A 24,846-nucleotide genomic window follows, 5' to 3' on the forward strand; every position below is an offset into this window, starting at 1 on the left:
TCCTGAGATCATGACCTGAGCCAAAATCAAAAGTTGGATGCTTAACCAACAGAGCCCCGCCCCCAGGAGCCCCATTGTAAAAAGAATATATTCAGGTAATAGTTCTATAATTTAAAAAAATTTCCAATTCTGATTTTTCAAAAACCATTCCACTCTCATCAGTACATTTTTAATACGTCCTATCTTTCCTATAAATGATTAACTATAATTTTTAAATAATGTTAATTTCTATTTTTATGAGAGATTTATATTACACTACCAATAAAGAGAAAAAACAAAAGCATTCCTGATTCTGAAGTAGGTACTGAAGCTGACATTTTTTTTTTAAATGGAAAAACAACAAAGGTTTTGCAAATACAGTGTCACATAAACAATAAAAAAGCACAAGGGACCCTCTCTGCACTGAATGCTATACCCTCTACCTAGAGACTAAGAAAAAATCGTTTCAGAGAGAAAATCTGAAAATCAAATAAAGCTAATCTGCAGCCTTGAGTGACTCACATATAAATGAAGTTAGAAAAAATACTTCCAACAAAAAGGGAGTAATTTTTTACTCAAGAAAATAACTTTACCTGCAGCATGTAGTTGATCTGCCAAATCATATAACAACTTAAAGTTCTCTCCACTCTTCAAACCCCGACCTTATTAAGTTGGGAAAAAGAAACAACAAATTAAGTAAACATAAACCTCAATCTATAATGGAAACATAAACTCCATTCAATACAGCTATGGAGAGGACTTGTGCCATGCTCCCCCTGGTGCTAGCCATACCGATGTGCATCTGAGAGCCCAAACTAGGTTATTAAGCTCATGGTTTCATTTTCCTAATTGGTAAAATCGGAGTAATACTTGCAACTTATCTACTTCTTACATCTGAAAAAAAAAAATCTGTGCTCCTCTATAATAAACACTAATAAAATCAAAGTATTTTTAAGTATACAACATCTTTTAAAATTAATAAATTACAATATTCCACTTACCACCAGATACCACCACTTTGGCACCAGTTAGCTCTGGTCGATCACTTTTTGTTAATTTCTGGTCAAGCCATTCTGCTATCCCCACTGAGGAAGTACTTGATGCTGTGTACATTGATACAGATACCAAACAATGGCTGGGAGTTAAAATTCAGTAACAGTTACTTTTAAGAGAAACACATAAAGAATTAATTCCATGAAATTTAAGCTTGTTAGTTACTGTGAATTTTTTGTGCTTCTAATTTTATTCTCTGTTTTTTTGGAAAGAATTGAAGGGATTAGATTCCAGCCTTCACCTCATTAGCTATGTCTTTTGATAAGTCACTTAATTTTGAGTCTATCTATAAAACTGGAATAACCCTCTATGAGGTCCAAGTAAGATATCTATAAATATTAAAGAATAACACCCTCTCTACATTCACTAGTAATTACATTCTTTTATTATACCAAGTCTCTCAAGTATTATAATAGGAAACAGTAAGAGAAAGTAAAACTAAACACCCCTTTGATCTATCCTAGTACCAAAAATTATATGATAAAGGCACATTATAAATATTTCTTATTTTTGGAATGCTTAGAAATATTATTTAGACTGAGCTCTCAGACAGTCTGCATTAGAAATTTAACCAGAGGCCATCTCTTATCCTAATATAATCAGTGAACTAAAAACCAAGAAACAAAACCAAACAAAAAACTTCAAATGAGCACTCACCCTTTTCTGAACTGGCACTACCTCCACTTGTTGCTGCAGCTTCAAAAGATGTTCCTCGGACAGAAAACACCTTCACGGTCTCATCGCACTTCACTGTACATAAAGCATTTCCTGAAATACACATTTATTTTTTAAAAATCAGCCATGGAAGGCAAGTATTCCTTTGAGGTTCAGAATTTACTTCATGAAAAGAAGAAATAAATAACTGTGGACCAGTTGTTTTCTACCTCTACTAAGTACACGAAAAAGTACAATAACATTAAAGAAACATATCAGTAGTTATTTGTATAACCTTGGGTATTTTTAAAAGTAGGACAAGGGTTCCTGGAAGCAAGAAATTGGAATAACCTAGGCAGCCACACTAATAAGGCATACTCTTCCTAAAAGGAATATAGACAAAAGCTTCCTTCTCCAAAAACACAGTAACTCAACAATATGAGAATGCAGCTACTAGGCTTGCTTAAAAGAGGAAAATAAATGAAAACGTGATAGGGCATAAAGAACAAGAGGTGTGATATGCCAGGATTTTAAAAGAATTTAAGACATTTATTATGGATTAGCAATTACATAAGAGTGACCTAAACTTCACCAATATTTCCCCTAACTCTACTAAAGATGAAAGATCTAATTTGAGAATTGACCATTAAATTGAAACACACAATTGCACTCAGAAAGAACAAAGAGTTCACTGCCTTCTCTAGCCCCACTAGGCACCAGTGGGCTTACAAAAGATCAACTAGAGACACTGAAATGAATTTCCTAATGCAGATGGAAACGGAGTAGAAGCTGTGAAGATTAAGAATACTATATATTTTTTTAAGTTAAAGTTTTGCTTTAAAACTCAGGTGCCAGGGATCCCTGGGTGGCACAGCAGTTTGGCGCCTGCCTTTGGTCCAGGGCGCGATCCTGGAGACCCAGGATTGAATCCTACATTGGGCTCCCGGTGCATGGAGCCTGCTTCTCCCTCTGCCTATGTCTCTGCGCCTCTCTCTCTCTCTCTCTCTCTCTATCATAAATAAATAAAAATAAAAAAATAAAATAAATAAATAAAACTCAGGTGCCACTTACAAAATATATTGAATAATGAATCTAATTTTTATTGATGACGACTGGAAAAATCTCATTGCTCTATAAACTGAATAAGCAGGAAAGAACTGTGCTCTGAATCTATTAAAAAGAATTTCATGTCATGGTCTAGAAGCAATTCTAAGATTAAGATTTTTCTCAAAAACCTTAGGGATGCCTGGGTGGCTCAGCGGTTAAGCATCTGCCTTTGGCGCAGGGCATGATCCTGGGGTCCTGAGATCGAGTCCCACATTGGGCTCCCTGCATGGAGCCTGCCTCTCCTTCTGCCTATGTCTCTGCCTCTCTCTGTCTCTCATGAATAAATAAATAAAATCTTAAAAAAAAAAAAAAAAGATGGTCCATTTAAAGCAAGTGTATGACCTGTTTAAAATCCTATCTTCAAATTAATTTCTGCTTTTAAAATTCATGAAAAGTTAACAGGTTGATTAATTCTTTTCCTTGGGTACTCACCTGCATAAATAGTTCTCACAAATGTGTCAGGAGACTTGATTGCAATGATGTCAGAAATTGGGGCAACATCAAGTTTGGCTGCTATTCTGGGCAAAAGGTTCTAAAAGCAAAAATAGTGAATTGCACACATACACACTTACAGATGGCTATCAACTATCGACACTAACATTTTCTAAATGCATATTCTGTAGAAATTTTAATTCAAATATTTTTTATTTCATATGCATCTTTAGACATACCACAACTTCAAGCTTTTTGGATAGTCTTTGAGATTAAGAGTTTTATGAGAAATACAGTAATAAACCATCTTAACTCAGTATGTTGAATTATAAGATACAATATTTGCTTTAATGAACATCACTCACAAAGTATGACCATCTTGGATTACTGAATTTAGGTAAAACAGAAAAATATTTAAAAGAGTAATAAAATCCTCAAGTACTAAAAAAGATTATACATGTATATATTTACTTAATATATATAAAAGAAAAAATCTCAAAGCAGACATTTCGTCTTATTAAAAATCAATATTAAATCAAAAAGATCAAAACTAACCTAAATACCCATCAACAGAGGACAGGCTTCTTGGTTATACCTCATCTATATCATGGAATCCTATGTAACCATAAAACAAACAAGAATGAGAAAGGTGAAGCACAGCCTGTATAATACATACAGGAGCAACAAAATTAATGTAAATGCTTTTCCTTGTATATGCATACAACATCTCTCTGACATAGGTATGTGTGATAACTTTGCCCTCACTAGTAGAGATCTCTGGGAAAGCCACAATATCCCCAGGTCTCAGTTACTTCACCTCACCAATGACAGAAAGAGGATTCCTAGCTTTTAGTCTACAATTCTAAACCCTAGGGCTCTAGAACAGAATTTTAGTGAAGACAGAATGTCCATACTTTCTAGATTCAAAGGTTTCTATCATCTAAATGTAATCCAAAAAGTTAAGTATTGCTTTCTTTTTCAAGTTAAGATTTATTTATCTGAGAGAGAGAGGTCGCACACGTGTCCCCCACCAGGAGGGCGGAGGGGGGGCAGAGGAAGAAGGAGAAGTGGACTCTTCGCCAAGCAGGGAGCCCAGCTGGGGGCTCCATCCCAGGACCCTGAGATCGTGATCTGAGCCTAAGCCAGTCCCTTAACCGACTGAACCACCCAGGCGCCCCGCATTGCTTTTATCAAACAAACGGAAAGCTGAATTCTACACTGCTTTCTACACAGAGCTTACTCCATGGCATCTCCTGAACTTGGTACATGACACCATCTCTAGCAAACTCTCACTGCAACAGTGTTCAAGTTCCTCTCCTGAATTCTGTCCCCAAACCCTCTTTGTTCTCTAATACTTCTCCCAAGATTACTCCTTTATTCTGTATCCTCCTACAAGCATGTACAATTATACTATTTAATTGCATTAACATGTAGTTTGTTTTAAAATAATTTTAATATACATACTATATAATGATCCTCAAGTAAACTTATAAGCACCCCCAGGGTAGAGGTTTGTGTCTTCTATTCCTCTTGTGTTCCTATCCTGTATCTAGTAAGTGGTTCTATATATACTGATACTAACAAGTGTTATATCAATTTTCCACCTGTCATATCTACAACAGGAAAGATTTCCTAATTTTCAGTTTATTTTTATCTTCATTATATAGCAGGCCTCCTTTAACCATGACAGAGAGCTACTGAAAAGTACCACAGTTTATAAAATCACAATGAGAAAAACTAAGATCGCTCAAAAAATAAAGCGTTTGGGAAAACAAAGTGCCATTAAACATACTTCTAACTTGGTAAATAAGAATTTTAGAAGATATCTATTTTCAAAAGAAATCAAATTTTACAGTACTTAAAGCCTGCTTCATGCAGTCATTTCTGAAATCACCTTCTTTATTCAGGAAATACTACTGGAATATTGTTACCTGGCTGAGCAAATTCTTTTACAAACACAGTCTCTTTTTATAGTCTTAAACTTTCTAAATTGCTTGAAACTTAGTATCTTTTGTACTTCCATTATCCCTTGTTTCATTTCAGCACAACTTGAAAAAGATTTGCCAGGATGCTTAGAGGCATATATTTCTCCAGGTCTGATCCTTCATTTAAGTATCCTGAGAAGGTAGAGGGTAAACATCTATCTCTATGCTATCCAAACAGGCTTGACCACATGGTTTCAGGGGAGGAAAGGCAACAACTGTCAGGGTGTTTTTTCATAAGCAAAAAGATGACAGATTTTTAAATTCTAGCATACCGGTATAAAAGTGTGCTAACTCAAAACCACAGTTGGTAAAGGACTGTTAACAGAGCAGATTGCTTAGCTTCACCTAATGGACTCTTTCTCATTCCAAACCCATTCAGAGACTACAACACCAGCTACTCTTATGTAACCCTTGTTTTCAAAACATTTCGTATGTTACAACACAGCAATTAAAGTCAGACTATTAGGCAGGCCCAGCGGCCCGGCCCCGCTCGGTCTGCCCGCGGGGTGGCCCTGCTGCGCGGCCTTGGCGGGGGGCCGCGCCACGGGGGAGCTGTCCGGGGAGCTGTCCGAAACGCCGGCACTCGGGCCGCACCGCACCCACACCGCCCACTCGGAAACTCGGAAACTCGGGGCGGCCCCGCTCGCCCTCTCGGGGCCTCCGGGCTTGCAAAGTTTGGGAGCCGCCGTTAGGAGCGCTCCTCTGCGGCTACACGAGCCCTGGAGCCCCTTGGGTGAAGGCGAGAGGCGGCCGGGCTCCTTTGAGAGTTCCTGTGGCTTAGAGAAAACCGGGAGGATATACTGAATGCCAGAGACAAATTAACAGAGGTCCTTGAAGAGGCCAACACTCTGTTTAATGGAGTGTCCCGAGCAAGAGAAGCAGTCCTAGATGCCCAGTTTCTCATTTTGGCTTCAGATTTGGGCAAAGAGAAAGCAAAGCAACTGTGTTCTGATCTGAACTCGTTTGATATGTTGAAACTCTACGGACACATATGGGTATAAATCCACTAGAAGCCAAAGAACTTATCCGTGATGAAGATAGTTCTGATTTTGAATTCATAGTCTATGACTCCTGGAAAATATCAGGCAAAACAGCAGAAAACACCTTTAATAAAACCCATACATTCCACTTTCTGTTGGGTTCAATACAAGGAGAGTTCCCTGTGCCAAAGCCACGAAGTGAACGTCCAAGAAAAGGTCCCAGGACAGAATAGAAGACAATGCCTGACCAGTTAAGTGAAATGGAAGAATCACATCAAGAAGCGACAGAGAAAGAAGTGTAAAGAATTTTGGGATTCTTGCAGACATATTTCCAAGAAGATCCCAATACTCCTATGTTGTTCTTTGATTTTGTGGTTGATCCACATTCTTTCCCCCCGAACAGTGGAAAACATCTTTCATGTTTCCTTCATTAATAAAGGATGGTTTTGCAAGAATAAAGCTTGACCAAGACCGACTACCAATAATAGAACCTGTTAATATTAATGAAGAAAATGAGGGAATTGACCAAAACACCCAAATTAGGAATCAAGGAATTATAGCTTTGAGCTACCGTGACTGGGAGGAGATCGTGAAGACCTTCGAGATATCAGAGCCTGTGATTGCTTCAGGCCAGAGCCAGCAGAGGCTAAGCACTTGACGCCAGCAAAGGACTCAGATGGATAATGAAATCCAAAAAGGGAAGCAGCATGTATTGTATATATTGTATGATTAAACATTTTTAAAGACAGATTGTTTTTAGTAAAATGTAGCTTTTGATAGTTAATGAATTTGTCATGGTTGTCTTTGATTAAAGGAAATTCACTGCCATAAAAAAAAAGTCAGACTATTAAAATCTAGCTAATTAGATGCAACAAACATCCTTTCTTGGTTAATAATCTTTTAAAAGAATTGTCAACACAAACTCAAGACTCATGAAATTGGTTAAATCATCTAGCACAGAATCAAAACTCTCAGAATGGTCCACAAAGATCTTTTAGTTCAATGCTCATCTATAACAGAAAGTTGGATGTTAACCCTTACTCTGGAAACGTATTCCATTTTTTTAACATCTCTACTTGGTAGACCTTGGACATCACTTGGTCAAACTGCATCATTTTACATATAAGGAAAAACAGACTTCAGGAAGGTAAAATGACTAGCCGAAGGTCATATAGGTCTATGGAGCCATTTTACTTATCAGTTACTAAATACTATTAAAAAAAACAAAACTTTATGATAGTCTGTAATATGACAACCTAATAAAAGGATAATTGTTCATTAAACTCATGAATTTACATTGTAGACTGAATATCGTTACTGCCTAGAAATTCTGTTAACTTTAAAAGAAAAAATTTAGTGAGTTCAAACTGATAATTCTAAAGGTAAAAAACAAACTACAGCAATTTACAGGAGTTATTCTGCAAGTTCTCTACATGGTTTGCAGTGATTCATGTCTAGAAGCAATACCACATCACAAATAAATATTCCCAAACACTACTCATTTGTAAGAGAAGAGATCAATGTCTTGGAAGCTCACAGTTATCATCACTCAACATGATTAGTGATTTAAGATATTATATCTTATTCCTCAAACTCATATTTTAAAATCAATTACATCAGAATTATTATAGTAAAAGGAAATAAAGTCAAATTGAGAAAACTCAAAGAAGAAATAAAAACCATAACTATATGAAAAGATATTTGATCTCATGATCAGATAAATGCAAAATTTAAAAAGATAGAGTTTTTTACCCATCAGATTGAGGGGAAAATGTTAAAATTTTAAATACCAGATGTTGGCAAGGTACTCTCTTATGCGACTAATGGAATGTAACCTGAGACCTCCTCTTAAGACAGCAATTAGCAATATATATCAAAATTTTAAAAGCACACAGTCTTTGACCCAAATATTTCACTTCTACAGCTCTATTCTAAGCATATGTATAAGGATGTATGTATAAGGACTCTTCCTTTGTAGCAGGTTTAGAAATGTAAAAAATTAGAAACAACCTAACTGTCCATCTTTGGCTAAAAAGATGTACAGCTAAAAGCTATACAGCCATAGAAAATGAGTCGGACATGAGCAAATATTTTCAAGATACATTCTTAAGTAAAAACCACCAGTCACAAAACAATTCATGATATGTTAATATATTTTAGGAGTAAAAAAGATTTGTGTGGGTATTATAATTTCAAAATCCACAGCAAGAAGACTAAAAGAATGTACAATTTGTTAACACCTATACTTCTGAATTAGGAAGAGGCAGTTGGGAAGAAAAGGGGAATTTGATACCTTGCTCTGCATACTACTATCTATATGTGTCCTTTATAATACAAATGTATTTGTGTACAACCTAATTTATAATCTTTAAAAGTAAAACTAAAACCTGCAGCTTACAACCTAATTTATAATCTTTAAAGGTAAAACTAAAACCTGCAGCTTATTAAGAATGGGTGAAAAGGGAGCTAGAATACCCAAGTCCACAAAAAGCAAGAACAACCCACTGACAAATTATCTTGGGCTCCCCTTACTTTCTCTCTTTTTTTAAAAAACTTCAGAGGGAGGGGCAAGATGGCGGAAGAGCAGGGTCCCCAAATCACCTGTCCCCACCAAATTACCTAGATAACCTTCAAATCATCCTGAAAATCTACGAATTCGGCCTGAGATTTAAAGAGAGACCAGCTGGAATGCTACAGTGAGAAGAGTTCACGCTTCTATCAAGGTAGGAAGACGGGGAAAAAGAAATAAAGGAACAAAAGGCCTCCGAGGGGGAGGGGCCCCGCGAGGAGCCGGGCTGAGGCCGGGCGAGTGTCCCCAGGACGGGAGAGCCCCGTCCCGGAGGAGCAGGAGCTGCACCAACCTTCCCGGGCGGGCGGAAAGGGGCTCGCAGGGAGTTGGAGCAGGACCCAGGAGAGCGGGGATGCCCTCAGGCTCCCGGGGACACTAACAGACACCTGCGAGCGCAGGAGAGTGCTCCGAGCTCCCTAAGGGCTGCAGCGCGCACGGAGGGACCGACCGGAGCAGCTCGGAGGGGCTCGGAGCAGCTCGGAGGGGCTCGGGAGCGGCTCCAGGGAGGGAGCTGCAGGGCGGGAGCGCGAATCCAACAGCGCAGGCCCCGGAGCACAGGGCGCCGGGATACAGCCCAGGATCCGGCCTCCCCCGGGACAGGCAGAGGCCGGGAGGGCCCGAGACAGCGAGGACGCTCCTGCCCCGAGCTGAGCAGATCAGCGGCCCCGCCCCGGAGCCTCCAGGCCCTGCGGACGGAGAGCCGAGAGCCCGAGCCCCATAGTTCCTGCGGAGGCTGAATCCAGGCTTCCAGAGTTGCCATAGCAACTGCTGCTGTTCCTCCTGGGGCCTGGCGGGGTAAACAACCCCCGCAGAGCCCTGCAGCAGGCAGGGGCAGAGCAGCTCCCCCAAGTGCTAACACCTGAAAATCAACGCAACAGGCCCCTCCCCCAGAAGACCAGCTAGAGGGGCCAGTGATACTCCCCCGTGTTCCAATACAACTTGTTTCTGGCCACTCTGCACTGAGCAAAATGACTAGAAGGAAAACCTCAACTCAAAAGAAAGAATCAGAAACAGCCCTCTCTCCCACAGAGTTACAAAATCTGGATTACACTTCAATGTCAGAAAGCCAATTCAGAAGCACTATTCTACAGCTACTGGTGGCTCTAGAAAAAAGCATTAAGGCCTCACGAGACTTCATGACTGCAGAATTTAGATCCAATCAGGCAGAAATTAAAAATCAATTGAATGAGATGCAATCCAAACTAGAAGTCCTAACGACGAGGGTTAACGAGGTGGAAGAACGAGTGAGTGACATAGAAGACAAGTTAATGGCAAAGAGGGAAACTGAGGAAAAAAGAGATAAACAATTGAAGGACCATGAAGACAGATTAAGGCAAATAAACGACAGCCTGAGGCAGAAAAACCTACGTTTAATTGGGGTTCCCGAGGGCGCCGAAAGGGACAGAGGGTCAGAATATGTATTTGAACAAATCCTAGCTGAAAACTTTCCCAATCTGGGAAGGGAAACAGGCATTCAGATCCAGGAAATAGAGAGATCCCCCCCTAAAATCAATAAAAACCGTTCAACACCTCGACATCTAATAGTGAAGCTTGCAAATTCCAAAGATAAAGAGAAGATCCTTAAAGCAGCAAGAGACAAGAAGTCCCTGACTTTCATGGGGAGGAATATTAGGGTAACAGCAGACCTCTCCACAGAGACGTGGCAGGCCAGAAAGGGCTGGCAGGATATATTCAGGGTCCTAAATGAGAAGAACATGCAACCAAGAATACTTTATCCAGCAAGGCTCTCATTCAAAATGGAAGGAGAGATAAAGAGCTTCCAAGACAGGCAGGAACTGAAAGAATATGTGACCTCCAAACCAGCTCTGCAAGAAATTTTAAGGGGGACTCTTAAAACTCCCCTTTAAGAAGAAGTTCAAGTAACTCTGAACGTGAATGGGCTTAATGACCCCATCAAAAGGCGCAGAGTTTCAGACTGGATAAAAAAACAGGACCCATCTATTTGCTGTCTACAAGAGACTCATTTTAGACAGAAGGACACCTACAACCTGAAAATAAAAGGTTGGAGAACCATTTACCATTCAAATGGTTCTCAAAATATACCCTAAAAACTACAGAACACTTCTGAAAGAAATTGAGGAAGACACAAAGAGATGGAAAAATATTCCATGCTCATGGATTGGCAGAATTAATATTGTGAAAATGTCAATGTTACCCAGGGCAATTTACACGTATAATGCAATCCCTATCAAAATACCATGGACTTTCTTCAGAGACTTAGAACAAATTATTTTAAGATTTGTGTGGAATCAGAAAAGACCCCAAACAGCCAGGGGAATTTTAAAAAAAGAAAACCATATCTGGGGGCATCGCAATGCCAGATTTCAGGTTGTACTACAAAGCTGTGTTCATCAAGGCAGTGTGGTACTGGCACAAAAACAGACATATAGATCAATGAAACAGAACAGAGAACCCAGAAGTGGACCCTGAACTTTATGGTCAACTAATATACGATAAAGGAGGAAAGACGATCCACTGGAAGACAGTCTCTTCAATAAATGGTGCTGGGAAAATTGGACATCCACATGCAGAAGAATGAAACTGGACCACTCTCTTGCACCATACACAAAGATAAACTCAAAATAGATGAAAGATCTAAATGTGAGACAAGATTCCATCAAAATCCCAGAGGAGAACTCAGGCAACACCCTTTTTGAACTTGGCCACAGTAACCGGAGAAGGACAAACAGTGTATGTTCTCATTCATTTGGGGAATATGAATAATAGCGAAAGGGAATATAAGGGAAGGGAGAAGAAATGTGTGAGAAATATCAGAAAGGGAGACAGAACATAAAGACTTCTAACTCTGGGAAATGAACTAGGGTGGTGGAGGGGGAGGAGGGTGGGGGGTGGGGGTGAATGGGTGACGGGCACTGGGGGGTACACTTGACGGGATGAGCACTGGGTGTTATTCTGTATGTTGGTAAATTGAACACCAATAAAAATTAATTTATAAAAAAAAAAAAAAAAAAAAAAAAAAAAACTTCATGCAGATAATCATCTGATAGTACATTCTTTCTCCAGACATATCACAATGCACATGATCAGATTACAGCTTTCTTTACACTAATGATGTTTTCAACTACTACACAGCCCTTCCAAATTCCCCAAGTAGATAGAATTTGGCCTTTGTAAATACCCATCAACCACTTAAATAAACCATTGCTTAAGATGGGTTACCACTATAAATGACATTCACATGCACACAGTTCAACACTGTTTTCAAAAAAAAAGTAATTTTTAAAAATATCCTAGTTTTCTCAATGAGAAAATTTGAAAGTCTGGAAGTGGCGTTCTAGTAAATTATGACAAAATCTTGAAAGAATAGAGTTGTCTCTATGACAAAATCTGAAAAATTTGAAAAGATTGCATCTTTACAGAAATTGTAAGAAAGACTTAAAAGGATTTTAGCAAAACTATCATATTAATTCAGAAAGCCAGGATTAGCTACCTACACAGAGTCTGTTGCACATTTTCAACACAATGAAATCTAACCCATCGAAATAATGACATCAGATTCCACATTCTCGATCTTCTCACCTTTCCAAAGGCAGATGCTCCAGCACAGATGTGTGTGTAATTGAACTGCTTCTGAGTTGCCAAAATCAATGGTGTCAGTTCCTCTGAGAATTAAACACATTTTATAAACACATTTCATAATATTTTCATATTCTTATATTTAAGCATACTTTAGATACTAAACTTTTTCCACTGGAAAATCTCACCTGGAAGGAGGCCTTTGTATGTATCATGCTGGGCCACCAGAACTTTGGCTACACCTGCTACTTTGCAGAGATCTTGTGTCACCTATAATTAAAAGAGTTTTTAATTATCTGAGAGAAAAATATAAATAGAGCCACCACTACAAAAATCAACAGAGCATAAGATATTAATGGCCAACTACAGAAATCGTTCGTATCAGAAAAAGGACTTAGGGGAAAAAAGAAAATTCTTTAATAAAAAAAAAAAAAAAACTTAGGCTAATTAATCTTATTACCAATTGACCTTAAACAAAAATTCCTACCTTGGGGAAAAAAAAAAAAGGCATTAACTGATAAGCCAAAACTAGCGCAGCTCTCTATTCAAATTTAGTTATAAATTGTACTTTTTACCTCTCATTAAATGCAACGGTAAATTCATCATTTTAGAAACAGTGAAAATGAGGCAATGGTTAGGTTCTCTCATACACACACACAAAAACACAGCCAATGGGCCTCCTAGACGTAAAGAACATGACTTAACAACACTGGGTTACAGGCCACTGCACTTTATTTGGCAATAGTAATTTCTCCTGGTATTAAAATTAGTGAATTTAGGCAATAGAAAAATCTTGTATGATGGTCCATTGTCAACTTCTAATTTCCTGCCGAGTTACATATATATGTATCTATAATAAAGCAAAATAATTTTTATTTTAATTTCTCATTTTTCCTGTGTGGAATCAAAATGAAATTCTGAGAAAGCTTTTTGATTACTCAGATTTCCTATATACAGAAGGCAAGCAGAATTTCCTCATTTGAAACAAAGGGGTGCGGAAGGGGAGGTTGGTGGAGGGGTGGGGTAACTGGGCAACAGGCACTGAGGAGGGCACTTGATGGGATGAACACTGAGTGTCATACTACATGTGGGCAAATTGAATTTGGATTTAAAAAATGTAAAAAAAAAAAAATAGGAATGCCCCCTTTTAATTCTCTAAATTACAGCAAGACTGGCGTCTGCTTTATCAGAGACAGAACCATCACATCATGGTCTTCTGTCTTCTTCTTTACCTCCATGCCGATTCCCCAATAAGCAAGCATAAAAAGCTGTGCCTCCTGCCTCCCTCAATGGAAGGAAAGGCTGCAAGGATATTCACTGTTTCCGAGGTTGCAAAAGTACCTCTGCTGCACCAAGTATTCACTGGCACATTGTCTTCTATCAAAATGATCTTTTTTACCAGCAAAAAATTCTGGCACTACACAGAAAAATCACTTGCTACTTACAATAAACAGCTACCAAAAAAACATAAAACTGAAATCTGCTTAGGCTATTGAAAGTCTCCTTATACAGGTACTGTTTTTCTTTCAGATTAGAATGTGACAAACCAGTAAGATTGTAACTAAAGAGAAAATTATTTCTGCTTTGATTTTTCTCAAAATAGTGTAAATAAAATAGCATTTCAAATATTTTTAAAATATCTGAATATTTATTTAAAATCACAGTCAAATAATCAAACCCAGAACTTACATTAAATCTAAAAGCAGGGCAACCAAAAAAAGCTTACTCATGTCATCATACATCGTGGTTACTATCAAATAAATAAGATACAATAGTTGTTAGCAGGATTTAGGTAAAGAAGTCCATACAACTTAACCCCAAACCTGCTAGAGTACATTCTTTCAAGATACTGATTTCACATAAGATAGTAGTGACGCCAGCGTTCTGCATCTGCATTATACCACATGTTCTGAGGCAATGCCATTTAATAAAAAATAAAATCCTCTAAAAAGAAACATGCTCTTTCCAGATTTCTTCCTCTGAGGTTCAAGTCCCCAACTGCATACCTGGCAACTCCTGTGTGGTACAGGAGAGAACTGGTGATTCAACTGAACCGAAGCATGATCCCAACTACACTGTAGCCCAGTGGTACGGATCCTGCAAATCGTATTATAGCACCCTTCTAAAGGGTTAGTTTACAAAGCTGTTATCTCATTTCCTCAACAATGAAAATGAAATAATCTTTTAGTAACAGCTACAGTTTGAAAAGCATAATACTTACCTGTGAATTCTTACACCAAGTAAAAATTAGTACCGATGATACTTTGTGCAGATTTACCACTTTCAGGAATTAAAAGCAATTAGCTAGTATATTCATCAATACACAAAAGGGATCGGCTATTAACCTCAAACTCAAATATTATCATTCTACTTGGTACCTGATGGCACATGATGGTGCCAGTGGAACTAAATCAAGTATTTTACCTCATTTCAAAAGACAGAATGCTTAGTGAGCAAACCTTTTAGTTCCTTTTTCACATGTAGTAATGACTGTGACATTGGCCATTTAATGAGGATTAGTGCCCAGTTTGGGTTACAGTCCTCAGCATAATTCTCTGTTGCCATCTTTCCCTGTCTCTTGATGGAGATTATATTTGCTATGATTGACCTTAAAAATTTCTCACCTTGTCACATTTGGTTCCAGCTACTAAGCAAGACACTTCACCTCCAAGATGTTTGGCTGCAGTGATGGTATTTAATGTAATGGGTGCTAGGGTATCATTTGCATGCTCGGCTATTACCAGGGTACTCTGAAATCGTAGCAGTGAGGCCTAAAAGGAAAAAAAAAGAAAAGGTAGAAAAGAATATTGTAATATAAATAGGGTTTTTTTTTAACTCTAATTGTTAAGCATGTGTGCTTTAAAAAAACAACTGTATACAACACTCAGTTCTATAAATGTATTCATAAAGTACTTCCTTAATGGCAAAAATTAAGCTATTTGTGTCTATTTTCTATTACTAATATTCTTTCCTAAAAAAGAGAAAACACAAATTTGTATTGTCAGAAAAATTTAATTACTCCCACTAATCTAAGCTCCTAAATATTGTATGTTCAATGAGAAATCGCTAACTACATTTAAATTAAAATTCTTAAGTAGAGGGGCGCCTGGGTGACCCAGTTAAGTGTCTGCCTTCAGCTCAAGTCATGATCCCAGGGTTCTGGGATGGAGCCCCTTGTCAGGCTCCCTTTTCAGCAGGGAGTCTGCTCCTCCCTCTCCCTCTGTCCCACTTTGCCACTCGTGCTAATAAATAAATAAAATCCTCAGTTAGAGGGTGGTCTGGGTGGTTCAGTTGGTTAAGCATGCAACTCTTGATTTCTGCCCAGGTCACGATCTCAGTCATGAGATTGGGCCCCATTTCAGACTCTGCGCTGAGTGTGGATTGGAGCCTGCTCAAGATTCTCTCTCTCTCTCTCTCTCCCTCTGCCCCTCACCCCCATCCCCACTCAGGCATGCGTGCTTTCGCTCCCTCTCAAAAACAATAAAAATAAAATAAATATAAAATTCTTAAGTAGGGGATCCCTGGGTGGCGCAGCGGTTTAGCGCCTGCCTTTGGCCCAGGGCGCGATCCTGAGGATCCGGGATCGAATCCCACATCGGGCTTCTGGTGCATGGAGCCTGCTTCTCCCTCTGCCTGTGTCTCTGCCTCTCTCTCTCTCTGAGTGTGACTATCATAAATAAATAAAAATTTAAAAAAAAATTTAAAAAAATTCTTAAGTAGAACCTATTAACTATCAAATGAGGAATCCAACTATTACCAAGTACATTCACTTGCAGCAAAACTGCTAAAGATACAGTATATCCAGAAATAATGGGTTTGAAATCAATTACTAAAGTTGCTTTCTATTGTTTCAGGCATAATATATTCAACACCCAAGTAACTGATAATGTAAATATGTCTTTAAAATACAACACCACACAGTAATCTTGCTGGGTTTCAATTGTTTAAACATGTTTCTGAATTCAAAAAAGAAGCTTGCAAGACCATATCTTGAAACCAACCAGGACCCATCTGTATCTACTGTTGACTATCAAGAGACCACTAATAGTTTAAGGTCATCTGGAAGAATTTCAAACACCAGGAACACAAAGATGAACAAGAATGGTCACCGTACTCAAAGATTTTAAGGGAAATAAGATTTGCTTACATATAATTATGGGGACAGTTTTTCTTTTTTTTTTTTTTTTTTTTTTAAAGATTTATTTATTTATTCATTCAGAGAAAGCGAGAGAGGCAGAGACACAGGCAGAGGGAGAAGCAGGCCCCGTGCAGGAAGCCCGATGTGGGACTCGATCCCGGGTCTCCAGGATCACACCCCAGGCTGCAGGCGGCACTAAACCGCTGCGCCACCGGGGCTGCCCCGGGGACAGTTTTTCAATTAATCAAGAAATACAAAATGCTGGGGGGTTCCAGATCATGAAATATAAAATCAAAAGAAAGAAGGGAAGAAGTTCAGGTGTTCCTGTCTAGTGAAAACATGAGGAAGGGCACCATAGCTGTGACGGAATAATAAAATTCTGGAACTATCCTTGTGAAAAATCACAATGAGAAATGAGAAAAAGAGGCATTGAGGATCAAATGGCATAGCTATATGGCTTACTTCAACAAAAATCTTTGATCTGGAGTTGGAGTGAGGAAAGCATGGTTTAAAATTTATACCCAGAGCTGGATATTTACAAATTATAATGTACATATATTTGTATAATTTACAAATTTAAAATGCTCATTACACAATTTTCAAAATACATATTTTTTCATTTTTATTACTATACTGTACATACCAACTGCTATATTTTAATATTCTTCACCTTTGTATTGGTGAAGTATATGAGCATACCAGTTTTGCCAGTCCTTTAATATATTTGGTAATTAGTAGCTTCTTATTATTATAAACAACACAGGGGCACCTGGCTGGCAAAGTCAGTGGAGCGTGTGATTCTTGATCTCAGGGTTGTGGCTTGAGTTCCACACTGGGTGTAGAGATTACTTTAAAAAATAGTAATAAAATACATTTAAAAAAAACAAACAATGTAGAGAAGATCATCCTCATAACTAAATCTTTGCACTCATCCTCAACAAACGAGAATTTGTTTTATTCTAGAAAGACCCTTCTGATTGGAAGCTGGCTAGACATTAGCTGCTCTGACTCCATAGAAGACTAAGCTAGATTCAATGGAACCTTCAACAAGCTATAGGGACCCTTCTTCCCCTAAGCTTCCTACCTGTATCAGTTCATCCTCAACCTTCTCCTCAGTCCTTTTAATCATCTCTATCTTTGATGCACCAATCCCAGAGCTGGGGACCAGAGACTCTAGGGATATGCCAGAGGAAGGAATCACTGCATTATATATCATGGATGGCATTTGTCTTTTTCCTCCCTTTTTGTTTACTCAAAGGAAGCAAAGAAGGAGGAAGAAATGAGACTTTTGTTGCTGCCAGATCACGTACTTGCTTGTATAACTTTTTTTTTTTTCAATAAAATTGCTTTCTTACAGGAGGTGGTTAAAGTATGCATATCGTATGATTCTTTTCTTATGACAAATTGCTCTAAGTGTTAGATCAAGAAACAGGCACATTTTTAAAGGTTTTAATACTGACTGACACAAACTGTTCTCCAGAAAGTTGTAGCAATTCACAACAGGTCACAATTCTTGAGATGGAATCAAAGTTCTTAGAAATACCATGCCTATTCATCAAAGAATCTAATACAACCTTTTAAAAAAATATGTAGTACTTTCTCTTTTTTTTTAATCAGAAGAGCACAGTATCTTGCAATGAACTCTAATAAAGACTCAATGGCCTAATTTATTATTTAAATCACATTTCACAAGAATTGCCAGTAATAAACTACTTATTACCAATATATATCAGACACCATATTTTGATTATGTTTCACACACCATTTACCATAAAAATTATGAGATTTCCATCACTATTTGAAGAATAAATCCAAGATTTGGTGGCAGAAGGCCCATATTTGCCATAAATTATAGTTCTATCATAAGACAATTAGGCAGTTCTCCCAAGGAATCATCAAGCTTTTTAGAGCTTCTAGGGGGGATACTGTATATTCTTATTAAAAGACCATTCAAAATTATAAGAGTAAACAACAACAACAAAATATTCCTAAGAATCCACTCGGTTCATCTACCTGATTAATCTTTACTAATTACTACATACACCATACAGGCACTCTATATACTTTACCAACTGACTCCGTATAGTTTTTAATACCGAGCTTCTTTCTAACTCAGTTCTACCTTTTATTCCTCAGATACCACCTAAAGAGAAGCTTCGGCACCTAAACATGGTTATGTGGCTTAATTCAGCAAATAGTTGTGTGTAGCAAGAGAAATTGGTCTGTAGCTTTTAAAATGTTATGCCTCAATCTAGAGCCCAGTTTCTTTATCTGCAAATTGAGGGAGAGGAACTAGTTCAAAGGACTTCAAACTACATTCCATAGACGTCTAAGGGTTCCAGAGAGGCACACCTCAGGAACCACCACATAGGATAAAGTAAAGCTCAGACAAGCAGGGTTGCCAGAATGGCTCCTCAGCTTTGCTTTAACCAAATTAACTACACCAAAATATACAGTGAGAGAGCTGACCGCGGAACAACATGGGGAGTAGAGTACTGACCCTTGATACAGTCAAGAATCTACGTGTAACTTTTGACTCCCTGAAAACTAATACCCTATTGTTGACCAGAAGCCTTCCCAATAACATTAATAGTCGATTAACACATATTTTGTAGGTTATAGGTATTACATGCTATATTATTACAATAAAGTAAGCTAGAGAAAATAAAATCACTAGATAAGAAAATATAGTATTGCACTCTATCCAAAAAAAAAAAAAAATTCACATGCAAGTGGACTGGTACAGTTCAAATCCATGTTGTTAAAGAGTCAAGTTAAACAGCTGGCTCTTGATTTCGGTTCACGTCATAATCTCAGGGTCCCGGGATCCAGCCCCACAAAGAGGAGTCTGCTTGAGAATTTCTCTCCCCCTGCCCCTATTCCCACTCATCCTCGCTCACATATGCACATGCTCTTCTCTCTCAAATAAGTAATTTTTTAAAAATGTGTAAGCAGACTCCAGATTCTGAGTTTTTAATTACTAGCTCACATCAAAGTACCATCACTTTTAAGCTGTTTTATATACATATCCCTAGCTTTTCAAAAGTTCATTTTATGCCATTTCACTTTTATGGAAGACCTACCTATTTTCACTAACCAAAAGAAATCTGAAGAGGATTTTCTTTTTTATGAAAAAAGTGAAAAGCAAAAAAAACATTACATTTGTTTTGCAGCCAGCTGTACCCTGAAGCATTGTGCACCCCAAAGCAGTGAGAGTGGCACCATCAAGCTCTTTCCCTGAAACTACACTCAGCAGTCAAGCTACCATAGCTTTGAACTGTGTGGGCATCTGTGATTTATCTCAATTTATTTTGTGCATCCATTAACAAGATATGTCCTATCATATCAGAAAAGCCTAAGAGAGGTTATCTTTGGGTCTGAGAACACTTCAAAAATTTTCCATATAAGTTAATGGCAATTGCTTCTTCAACTGTGAAGCGAAAACCTCATGAAAGGTTTTATAGGAAAGCTGCAGGGAAAACCGGTATATGGGTCACTCCTATAAGATTTCACTTAGCAGATATTTTCCTGATTTTTAAAAACTAGCACTGCTCAGGGACACCTGGGTGGGCTCAGCCGTTGAGCATCTACCTTCAGCTCAGGGCGTGATCCCGCATCCGGCTCCCCGAGGGGAGTCTACTTCTCCTTCTGCCTACGTCTCTGCCTCTTTGTGTCTCTCATGAATAAATAAACAATATCTTTTTTAAAAAATAACACTGCTCAAAAAGAAACAAACAAACAAAAAAGATGCCAAAGCCCTCTTTTCCAGGTCTAAAAATTCTACAGCCTTAAAATCCTACTTTAGGTAGAGGAGTGGTATAGATGCCACTAAAGATTCAAAAAGTACAGATCCATTACTGAAAAGGTTTTTAAAACAAAAGTTACATTTTATTATCTCATGATCCACTGCATCTGTACACTTTAAGGCCCTCTTTTTTATGGAGAAAAGGGAGCCGAATTATTAAACATTTAAAGAGAACTATTGAAGGACTTAATAAGGTAACAGCCCAAAAAGGAATCCCAACCTCTTCAAAACAGTTAAATAACTTAATGCAGGCTTCAGTCACCCTAAGTTCTGGGTCGCTGACCTTATGTGGGCCCTCAAAACTGCCTGACAATGTCAGGATGCTACTATCCCTGTTGGTACTCTCACTCGCCAGGGCAACTGTGTCAAATATCCCCTTCTGATGTTTGTCAAATGCCAACAGAGTATGCTTCCTACCCTGAGAGCTTCATTTTCTATTTTATTCAACAATGAAAACTGAAGCCATTAGAGGGGACCTGCTTCGCCTTCCTGATATCCAACAGAAATTCCCACCCCTGTCCTATCAAAATGGAAGCTGCTACAGATCACTTTATCTGGGCTCTCGAGTCTGTCCTCTCAAATCTAGCAGAAGAATTCTTTCTAATCTCTCAGCAAGATCTCCAACCTCTCCCATTTTCCAGGGCTCCTTCCCATCAACATTTAAACATGTTTGAGGGATCCCTGGGTGGCGCAGCGGATTGGCGCCTGCCTTTGGCCCAGGGTGCGATTCTGGAGACCCCGGATCGAATGCCACATAGGGCTCCCGGTGCATGGAGCCTGCTTCTCCCTCTGCCTATGTCTCTGACTCTTTCTCTCTCTCTGTGTGACTATCATAAAATAAATTAAAAAAAAAAATTTAAACATGTTTGAGGCTCTCCCAATTTTAAAGAAGCCAAAATTAAAAACCCACAGCCCCACCTTCCACTCCAATTCTCTAATTCCCATTCATGCCTCAACTACTTGTACTCTGACTTATGTCCTCACCAAAATTACCAATAGATACTTTTCAGGCTTTACCTTACTTATTCTCTCAGAATATTCAAAATTATTGACTATTCTCATTGCCATGGCTTAATTTATAATTTGTCACCTATAAAAAGAATCACATATATATTGGAGGAAAGAGAAAGAGATATAAATCTTGTTCCTAAGCGCTGGACCTAAAATTAAGTTACGTCTGTACATCCAACTGCTTAACTTGCCTAACTTCTCAAACACTGTCCAACTAAGCAGATCAAAATCTTAACTCCTCTTTCCCCTGATCCTCTAGCCCCTTACCACACTGCTTCTCCAGAATTCTTCAGGGGATGCACCACTCTCTAACAAGCTGCCCAAACCATGATCTGAGAGTCATATTCAGAGGGTTTCTTCTCAACCCTCACATCCAATCAACTGCTAAAGTCCTAACAATTCTCCCTTCTAAATATAGTATCTCCTAAATCCATTCACTTCTCTCCATCATCAATGCCACCACCTGTTGCAGGTCATTATCCCTCTCCTAGATCACTCCAAACATCTCCCAACCCAGCTTTCCCCCCCTGCCCCAATCCATTTCTCCCACTGATCTTTCCATGACACAACTCTAGCACATTATTCCCCTGCTTAAAACGTATCAATTGCTTCCTGCCCCATTAGGATTAGTAAGCTCTTTTTAGGTTGGCTTACCAGGCATTTATTTTATGGTGTGATCTACCTCTCTAGCCATATATTTCTCTCTCCATTTACACCTTATTTTCAGATACTTGAACTTGCCCTGCTCTCTCTGACCCCAAGCCTTCCCTCATATTGTTCCGTCTACCTAGAGGACCTCTTCCTCTGTTACCTGATTAGCTTCCAGTCAATCATCCTTAAGTTTTCTGCTTAAATGCCAATCTTTCCAAGAAGCTTTAGTACAGTACAGTAGTAAAGAGTACAAGCTCTGGAGCCACCCTGCCTGGCTTTAGACTTCCACCTCCAATGTAACGTCTCTGTGTCTCAGTTCCCTGATCATAAAATAGAGATGAAATGATGATGATGATGATGATAACCTCACAGAGTTGTGAGAATTGAAATACTGGAAAAGTGGCCGGAACACAAATTCTTGATAAAAGTCAGCTATGTATAAAAGGTTTCTTGGGTCTCCTTAGACTAGTTAACTTTGCTACCCATACAATACACTGAATTGCCTTCATTACATGTAGCACTTACCACACTTGACTATACTTCTGATTATTTTGTCTCCACTTGATTTTGAGGGCAGGGGCCATATTTTATTTTCTTACCACTATAACCCCAGCTTCTACTTCAGTGTCTAGCCCAGAGGAAATATCTAATAAATGAATGGAATATTGATTTTAAAAACCTCTTCATCAAAAAAATGAGAAGACAGGCCACAGATTGGGAGAAAAAGATTTGCAAAAGGCATAACTGATAAAAGGCCATCACTGAAAAGAACACAAAGAACTCTTAATATTCAACCATAAGAAACAAACTGATTTTTAAATATGGGCAAAAGATCTGAACAGACACCTCACCAAAGAAGATATACGGATGGTAAATAAGCACATGTAAAGATGTTCAACATCATGTATCATGAGGGAACTGCAAATTAAAACAAAATTAAAATACTACTGCGTACCTATTAGAATAGTGAAAATCCAAAACGCTGACACCACCACATGCTGGTGAGGATATAGAGCAATAGGAATTCCGGTGGAAATTAAAAATTGTACAGCCACTTTGGAAGACAATGTGGCAGCTTCTCAAAAATGCTGCCATTCTCAAATCTTATCATACAATCCAATAGTCATACTCCTCAAATGAGGAGTTTTGAAACTTATTTACACACAAAATCCTGCACATGGATATCTACAGCAGCTTTACTCATAATTGCCAAAACCTGTTAGCAGCCAAAATGTCCTTCAGTAGGTAAATGGATAAACTGTAATTCATCCAGGGAACAGAATATTCAGCACTTTAAAAAGAAGGAAAAAAAAGGTGCTATCAGGCTATGAAAAGGCTACATACTATATATAGTTCCACTTAACAGGCTGGAAAGGCAAAGCTGTAGCAAAGCTGTAGCCACAGTGAAAAGATCAGCAGCTGCAGGGGTTCAAGGCCGGAAGGTGAGAGGCAAGAAGCAGAGCCTGGTATATTTCAAGGTAGTGAAACTGCTCTGTATTTAATATAATGGTGGATACATGCCACTGTCCATTTGTCAAAACCCATAGAATATAGAATACTAAGTGAACTATATAAATATGTAATGTAACTGTGTCCTAATGTAAACTATGGATATGGATGATAATGTCAATATGGATTCATCCACTGGAACAAAAGTTATCACTCTGGTGCAGGACCCTGATAGAGGCTGGGGAGAGTGGGGAAGGTGAGGACAGGTGGGGGGGAGGGGGACATACGGAAACTCTCTGTACTTTCTGCTCAATTTTGCTGTGAACCTAAAACTGCTCCCCCAAATAGTCTATTTAAAAAAAAAAAAATCTGTTGCTTTAAAAAACATCCTTTAAATACTTCGACTCCATACACTGAAATATAGAAAGCAATTTTAAGACTCTAGATCTGCCTTTCCCCAAGGTTGCTCATCTAAGCCACAGAAAATCAAAAAGACTGTTGTCTTAATTCTTCCAAGAATGAACACAGCTAGACAGTGGATGCTTTAAATGCCTGTTGCCATCTTATACTTACACTTCCTTTTGTGTGTGTGACTGTACAAGAAGTTTATTGGGGAGTACTAGAAACAGCATCTGTGAGGCATCAAGGAAACAGGCCTGGGCAGTGGAAGAAGCTAAGCTGCAAGATTACAATGCAGTCACAACAAAGATAGCTGATCCCACAAGAAGCCCTGGAGACCAGCATCAGGCTCCCTGCTCACAGGGGAGCTGCTTCTCCCTCTCCCCTCTGCTCCTATCCCACCCCACCCCTCACTCATGCTCACTCTCTCCCTCAAATAAATAAAATCTGGGGGGGAAAAACTTTCCAAGTTCTAAAGCAAAAAATAAATATGTAATTAAAGCCACCTATCCCTACTTTACCGTACATTTTGTAATAATAAAATGTATATTACATTTATGTACTTAAATAAATAACTTACTTTAACCTCTTTAGTAATAAAATATGGTAACTTTTAATCATGACTAAAAACGTTGTATGACATTGATTATAATATTAAAAATATATTCAACTTCATTCACTTTAAAAACAGACAAGACCCTTAGTAGACACATTGGCAGACAGCATAATTCTACAGAATTCACCTTATACAATAAATCTTTTAGAACCCCATCAAAATTGGCTCCCTTTCTCCTTTCAAAAGAAATTAAAATTTGCATGCAAATTACAGAGTTCAAGCTCATTTGTCAGTGACAGGGCATGGACTCTGAAAAATGTCATGTTCCTTCACACTAGTTTCACAGCTTCTGAATTATGATTATTACTCTTTCCCGTTTGGCAGTGAATATAAAAACAGGAATATTCAAATGCCCTTGAAAAGGGTTGCTTCACTCTCCGCATAAAATATTTCTTTGGTACCTTATTAGTCAACAAATCAATTTCAAATGCAAATGAATATAAAACAATACTCATAATTC

The 24,846-nt window shown here is 38.4% G+C and overlaps 1 protein-coding gene and 1 pseudogene across 2 annotated transcripts in view; one reads left to right on the forward strand and one right to left on the reverse strand.

Annotated features, from left to right (window-relative positions):
* Positions 1-24,846, reverse strand: part of ETFA (electron transfer flavoprotein subunit alpha) — an 83,057-nt gene that overhangs the window by 52,722 nt on the left and 5,489 nt on the right. For both annotated transcript variants that reach the window (XM_055319850.1, XM_055319851.1), the window contains exons 2-8: positions 14,942-15,088; positions 12,506-12,587; positions 12,321-12,403; positions 3,226-3,325; positions 1,690-1,800; positions 981-1,082; positions 573-641 (exon numbers count right to left, since the gene is read on the reverse strand). In XM_055319850.1, the coding sequence (XP_055175825.1) occupies positions 573-641; positions 981-1,082; positions 1,690-1,800; positions 3,226-3,325; positions 12,321-12,403; positions 12,506-12,587; positions 14,942-15,088 (694 nt within the window). The remainder of the gene's footprint in view (positions 1-572; positions 642-980; positions 1,083-1,689; positions 1,801-3,225; positions 3,326-12,320; positions 12,404-12,505; positions 12,588-14,941; positions 15,089-24,846) is intronic.
* Positions 5,399-6,960, forward strand: LOC129506311 (non-structural maintenance of chromosomes element 4 homolog A-like; annotated as a pseudogene).

This window comes from Nyctereutes procyonoides, unplaced genomic scaffold (assembly GCF_905146905.1).
Source record: "Nyctereutes procyonoides isolate TBG_1078 unplaced genomic scaffold, NYPRO_anot_genome, whole genome shotgun sequence".
NCBI lineage: Eukaryota > Metazoa > Chordata > Mammalia > Carnivora > Canidae > Nyctereutes > Nyctereutes procyonoides.